At 47.7% G+C, this 7,156-nt stretch overlaps 2 protein-coding genes across 2 annotated transcripts in view; one reads left to right on the forward strand and one right to left on the reverse strand.

Annotated features, from left to right (window-relative positions):
* The window catches only part of tecrb (trans-2,3-enoyl-CoA reductase b), a 101,884-nt gene extending 99,915 nt beyond the window's left edge, over window positions 1-1,969 (reverse strand). The window contains exon 1 of the mRNA XM_043694707.1: window positions 1,868-1,969. Coding sequence (XP_043550642.1) covers window positions 1,868-1,882 — 15 coding nt within the window. The 5' untranslated portion in view covers window positions 1,883-1,969. The remainder of the gene's footprint in view (window positions 1-1,867) is intronic.
* The window catches only part of nxnl1 (nucleoredoxin like 1), a 73,170-nt gene that overhangs the window by 37,592 nt on the left and 28,422 nt on the right, over window positions 1-7,156 (forward strand). The gene's annotated exons all lie outside the window — the stretch shown is intronic.

The following is a 7,156-nucleotide window of genomic DNA, read 5'->3' on the forward strand; positions in this document are numbered from 1 at the left end:
AAGGATGGTGTCAGTGGAAGGGTACTGGTTGGGTCGGCGGGAGAGGAAGAAGCAGAGGGCTTGGAGGCCTTCGTGATGGCGGATGGAAGTGTATAGGGACTGGATGTCCATTGTGAAGATAAGGCGTTGGGGGCCGGGGAAGCGAAAATCATGGAGGAGGTGGAGGGCGTGGGTGGTGTCCTGAACGTAGGTGAGGAATTCTTGGACTAAGGGGGACAGGACAGTGTCGAGGTATGCAGAGATAAGTTGGGTGGGGCAGGAGCAGGCTGAGACAATGGGTCAGCCGTGGCAGTCGGATTTGTGGATTTTGGGCAGGAGGTAGAAACAGGCGGTGCGGGGTTGTGGGACTATGAGGAGATCTCCTGAGGTGATGAGGTTATGGATGGTCTGGGAGATGATGGTTTTGTGGTGGGAGGTGGGGTCATGATCAAGGGGGCAGTAGGATGAGGTGTCCACGAGTTGGCGTCTAGCTTCAGCAGTGTAAAGATTGGTGCGCCAAACTACCACTGCGCCTCCCTTGTCTGTTGGTTTGATGTTGAGGTTGGGGTTGGAGCGGAGGGCTGCACGTTGTGAGGGTGAGAGGTTGGAGTGGGTGAGAGGGGTGGACAGGTTGAGGCGGTCAATGTCACGGCGGCAGTTGGATATGAAGAGATCAAGGGCGGGTAAGAGGCCAGCACGGGGTGTCCAGGTGGATGGGGTGTGTTGGAGGCAGGAGAAGGGGTCGTCAGAGGGTGGGCGGGAGACCTGGTGGAAGAAGTAGGCGCGGAGGCGAAGGCGGCGGAAGAAATGCTTGATGTAAAGGATGATGTATTAGATTTTGAAATTGATGGGTTTAATAGGTGAGGACCAGAGTGACTCTATCCTTATTGTAGGGAGTAGGGAGCTAGAGTGCAGAAATTTAGTAAATAGGAGAGATGCAGTTGAGGACATTATTGATCACAGTTACGGTCCCTAAAGTTGGATAATGTCTGACAGTGGAACATCTCACCCTGTGAGCAGATATGGCAGAGGAATTGGATGTAAGGGTTCACATTTTTGTAGTTGAGGTAGCTGTGGGAGTCAGTGGTTTTGAAATGGATGTCAGTGGTAACTTGTTTTCTGGAGATGGCAACTGAAAGCTCCAGGAAGAGAAGGCAGGTGTCAGAAACAGCAGAGGTGAATCTGAAGGCAGGGTGGAAGCTGTTTGCAAAGCTGATGAACTGTCCAATCTCCTCAAGGGAACATGAGGCAGCACAGATACAGTCATCAACGCAGCAGAGAGGGGTGAGGGATGGTGCCTGTGTAGTTGCAGAAGTGGGACTGCTGCACAAATCATACAAACAGGTAGGATGAAGGGCTTTTGCCCAAAACGCCGATTCTCCTGCTCCTCGGATGCTGCCTGACCTGCTGTACTTTTCCAGCACCACTCTAATCTAGACTGAGCTCCAGCATCTGCAGCCCTCACTTTTGCCACACAAAAGGGCTCAATTGGCTACACTGCGTGCATATTAATTGTGGGATGTACATTCCTATCAGAACCAGAGCTCTCCTTTTCTCCGTCCCAAATAGGTCCCACACCCACTCCTTATCTCCTCATACCCGGGGAGTTTGGGTTTGAGGACAACGAGGTGATACGCATGCGTGGCGAGGGCCAGCCGGCTATACGCATGCGTGCTGAGACACCGTTAGCTCCCGCTAGCCAGATATGCGCCTGCGCAGTTTCCAGCAGAGGCCAGCGCTGATGCTTTGCGCAGGCGCTGTACTAATTATGCCGGACCGGCAGCGAGGTATTAACCCTCCTCCTCACAAACAAACAACCCGGTCCAGCTCAAAGGCTCAGTCTCCACCCCCCGCGGGCGCTGCATCCGCCGCCCAGCTCCTCACTCACCTCATAATGCTTCATGTCTGCTTCCCGCACTCGCTCCCTCTCTCGCGCTTGCAACAACAACCCGCCTAACGAACTTCGGCATCCACGTGATGACGGTGGGCGGGGTCTCCAATCTAATCCAATGGGGGCGCGGGACAGTGAACAGCGTTGAGCCAATCCCGGCCAAGAGCCCAGATTTACAGCCGATGAAATGCGAAGGGGAGCCTCCTTGTCCCGCCTCTTCCAATTCGGACCAATCGGCGCCGGCCGCTGTGCAAAGGCGCTGGACTGGTCTGTCGTATCAGCCCATGAGAACACGCCCGGCCCAAACGATGGGCGGGGTTGTACAGCCTGGTGGTCAGGTGGGAAATGGAGTAGGATTGGGTCGATGTGATGAGTGGCCTTTGATTTTTTTAAAGCTGAAACATTAGAATCATAGACTCCCTACTATGTGGAAACAGGCCATTTGGCCTAACGTGTCCCCACTGATCCTCCAAACAGTATCCTTCCCAGACCAGTGCACTTAACCTACACATCCCTGAACATGTGGGCAATTTAGCACGTCCAATTCACCTAACCTGCACATCTTTGGGAATTTTGGAAAATTTTAAATAATGCTTCAAACGAATAATGCAACATTAAGAGTTATAATAATAATTGGAATATTGCAAAAAAAATTCAACTTCCATTGGCTGTAGGGTCAAACGGGGAGAAATTCAGAAATCAGAACTGCAAAGGGACCTGGGTGTCCTAGTTTCAGGTTCTCTTAAGGTAAACTTGCAGGTTGAATCAGTAGTTAGGAAGGCAAATACAATATTGTCAATCATCTGTGTACAAAATAATGAGAGGAATAGTTAGAGTCAATAGCCAGAATTTTTTCCCCAGGGCAGGATTGACTGGTACAAGAAGATATACTTTGAAGATATTAGGAGGAAGGTACAAAGGAGACGTCAGGTAGGTTTTTTTACACAGAGAGTTGTGAATGCATGGAATGCATTCCCAGCGGTGGTGGTTGAAGCAGAGTCATTGGGGACATTTAAGTGACTGCTGGACATGCACATGGATAGCAGTGAGTTGAGGGGTGCTTAGGTTGTTACTATATTTTACATTAGGATTAAATCTCGGCACAACATTGTGGGCCAAAGGGCCTGTTCTGTGCTGTACTTTTCTATGTTCTACGTTCTATGTTCTATCTCAAGTGGACTAGAATATATAAGCAGGGATGTTCTTTTGAGGCTTTATAAAGTTTTGATCAGACCATATTTAGGGTATTATGTGCAATTTTGGCCCCCATATTTCAGGAAAGATATATTGGCCCTGGAGTGGGTCCAGAGGAGGTTCACAGGAATTATCCCAGGAATGACAGGCTTAACATAAAAGAAACATTTGAGGACTCTGAGACTATACTCAATGGAGTTTAGAAGGATTAGGGGGATCTGATTGAAACTTTCAGAATACTGAACAGCCTGGACAGAGTGGACATAGGGAAGATGTTTCCATTGGTAGGAAAAACAAGGACCCAAGGGCTCAGCTTTAGAGTAAAGCTTTTAGAATGAAGATAAGGAGAAACTTACTTAGCCAGAGAGTGGTGAATCTGTGGAATTCATTGCCACAGAATGTTATGGAGGCCAAGTCATTGAGTACATTTAAAACAGAGAAAGATAAGTTTTTGATTGCCAAAGGATCAAAGATTAGAGGGAGAAAGCAGGAAAATGGCGTGGAAAAACCTATCAGCCATGATTGAGGGGCAGAGCAGACCTAATGGCTGAATAGTTTGATTTCTGCTCTTCTTATGGTCTAATTTTATGTATGTATGGAGAAGAAGCCTGAACACCAGGAAATGTAAAACTTGCTCAATTGGGTACAGAACACCTTCAAGCTTTATTCAGTTCACAGTATGTATATTACAATTCCCACACTCTCATGTCCATATGCCTCACATTATCTTTGTTTTCCTATAGTCTTGCTATGCATTGTCTGTTCCTTACCCAAAGCCTCTGACTGTGGCTTTTACATTACCAGCCTTGACAGTCTGAATAACCTCCTCCCACGAGGAGGTTGAACAATTCATCAACTTCACTAACACCTTCCACCTTGACCTTAAGTTAATGTAGACAATCGTGGACACCTCCCGCCCCTCCTGGACCTCTCCGGCAACTGACACAATTACAGATATCTATTTCGAACCCACCGACTCCCACAACTACCTAGTACAACTCCTCCCACCCTGCCCCCTGTAAAAACGCAATCCTTTACTCCCAGGAGGAGCAATTCTACTCCAAGACATCCCATATGTCTTCCTAGTTCAATTTCCTCTCCCATGAGATCAACAATGTCCTCCAACACATTCCTCTACTTTCCACACCTCTGCCTTGAACCCACCCCTCCACCCACAACAAGGATAGAACCCCTGGTCCTAACTTTCCACCCCACTAATCTCCAGATACAGTGCATTATCCTCCACCATTTCTGCTGCCGACAGTCACCCAAGATATATTTCTCTCCCCATCCCATATGCGTTCCGCAGGAACCATTCCCTACGCCTCCCCACCAACCCACTCTTTATACCTGGCATCTTCCTTTGCCACCGCAACAGGTGTAAAACCTGCACCCACAACCCGTCCTCACCTCTGTCAAAGGCCCCAAAGGATCTATTCACATCTGCCAGAGATTTTCCTTCACAACCAAACACCTCACCTACTGTGTCTGTTGCTCTCAGTGTGGTCTCCTCTACACTGGTGAGACAGGATGACAATTCACTGAACATTTCAGGGAACATCTCTGGGACACATGCACTAAACACCGCCCTGTGGCCCTCCCACTTCCACCAAGGACACGCAAGTCCTGGGCCTCCTTCACCGCCAAATCCAAGTCACCTGACGACTGAAGAAAGAAAGCCTCATCTTCCACCTTGTGACCTTTCAACCACAAGGTATCAACATTGACTGCACTAGTTTCCAAATCTCCCTTCTCCCCACCTCATTCCAGATTAAAACTCCCAACAGCCCTCTTGACCTATCCTACCTATCCATCTTCCTTCCCACCTACTTGCTTCATCCTCCTCACTGACCTATCATAACCACCCTCACCTGCATCTTTCTATCACCTTCCCAGCAACCGTCTCCCAAGCCCCATCTCCACACCCCTACTTATCTCTCAGCCCCTTTGGGTCCCCCCACATGCCTGATGAAGAGTTTATGCCCAAAACATCAATTCTCCTGCTCCTCAGATGCTGCCTGACCTGCTGTGCTTTTCCAGCACCACTCTCGACTCTGATCCCCAGCATCTGCAGTCCTCACCTTTATCTAATAGCTGCGTGAAGTTCTGCAGTCTGAATTTGCACAGGGGAAAGAATTCAATGAGAATGCATTCAAATGGAAGCTAGATGAGTATGAGAGAGAAGGGGATCCATGGTTATGCTGATTACTAGATGAGGAAGGATAAGAGTAGGCTTCCAGATGTCTGGCTAGAACTAAGCACTTGCATTTTATTTTGCCAATTGAAGTCATCATCACTGGCTTGGAACTACAAAGCTATATTCTCCAATCCAACGTCCACAGAATTTTGTGTGGTTTTGATTCAAATCAATTACTCATCCATTGTTTCTCATCCCCACATTCCAACTCACAGTTCACGTGCTATGTTATTCAAAGTTTGTGTGAAGATTTGTAGCTCGGGTGCTCGTTGTTGTGGTTCTGTTCGCCGAGCTGGAAGTTTTTGTTGCAAACGTTTCGTCCCCTGGCTAGGCGACATCATCAGTGCTTGGGAGCCTCGTGCGAAGCGCTTCTTTGATGTTTCCTCCTGTGTTTATGGTGGTCTGTCCCTGCCGCTTCCGGTTGTCCGCTGTAGTGGTTGGTATATTGGGTCGAGGTCGATGTGTTTGTTGATGGAGTTTGTGGATGAATGCCATGCCTGTAGGAATTCCCTGGCTGTTCTCTGTCTGGCTTGCCCTATGATAGTAGTGTTGTCCCAGTCGAATTCATGTTGCTTGTTGTCTGCGTGTGTGGATAGAGCTATGTTATTCTTCATTTTCAGTACTGACCCAACTGCTGCCCCAGCCTAAAAACGAACATAGCTGTTCATTCAAAAACCTTATTGACAACAGTTATAGAGTCATAGAGATGTACAGCACGGAAACAGACCCTTCAGTCCAACTCGTCCATGCTGACCAGATATCCCAACCTAATCTAGTGCCAGCACTTGGCCCATATTCCTCTAAACCTTTCCTAATCATATAACCATCAAGCTGCCTTTTAAATATTGCAATTGTTCCAGCCTCCACCACGTTCTCTGCCAGCTCATTCCATACACGCACCACCCTCTGTGTGAAAATGTTGCCCCTTAGGTCTCTTTTACATCTTTCCCCTCTCAATCTAAACCTATACCCTCTAGTTCTGGACTCCCCCACCCCAGGGAAAAAACTTTGTCTATTTTTCCTATCCATGCTCCTCATGATTTTATAAAACTCTGTAAGGTAAGCTCAGCCTTCAATGCTCCAGGGAAAACAGCCCCAACCTGTTCAGGCACTCCCAATAGCTCAAACCCTCCAACCCTGGCAACATCCTTGTAAATTTTTTCTGAGGATCCTTGGGAGAAAAATCTCCGTCCAAATTCTTGAAGTGCTCCTTTATTGGTCTTCCCTGTTATTAGTACATCATTGCAATAAATGACAACCCGACCTTGTACAATGTTCTCCGTCATCACCTTAAAAACTGCACAGGCTAACAATATCCCAAACCGCAGTCTCGTATATCAATACAAACTCTTATGGGTACTAATTGTAGCATACTTCTGGGAATCGTCACCTAACTGCAATCATACGGCTCACGTCTAGCTTTCTGAAGGACAGCCTCCCTGCCAGCTTGGTGCTTAAATCCTCAATGTGAGGGATTGAATATTTATCCAGCTGCAAAAAAGCTGTTTGTTTAAAATCTCCATAAGGTGAACTGACTTGTTGGGATTCTTAATAGGTACAACCTGTGCTGCCCATTCCGCAAACTGGAGTAGTTTGATGATTGCTTTGCTTTCCAGCCTTCTGATTTCGGCATCTACTTTTGCCCATGATGCAAATAGACAATAGACAATAGGTGCAGGAGTAGGCCATTCTGCCCTTCGAGCCTGCACCGCCATTCAATATAATCATGGCTGATCATTCCTAATCAGTATCCTGTTCCTGCCTTATCTCCATAACCCTTGATTTCACTATCTTTGAGAGCTCTATCCAACTCTTTCTTAAATGAATCCAGAGAGTGGCCTCCACTGCCCTCTGGGGCAGAGCATTCCACACAGCCACCACTCTCTGGGTAAAGA

Source organism: Chiloscyllium plagiosum, chromosome 8, assembly GCF_004010195.1.
Source record: "Chiloscyllium plagiosum isolate BGI_BamShark_2017 chromosome 8, ASM401019v2, whole genome shotgun sequence".
Classification (NCBI taxonomy): Eukaryota; Metazoa; Chordata; class Chondrichthyes; order Orectolobiformes; family Hemiscylliidae; genus Chiloscyllium; species Chiloscyllium plagiosum.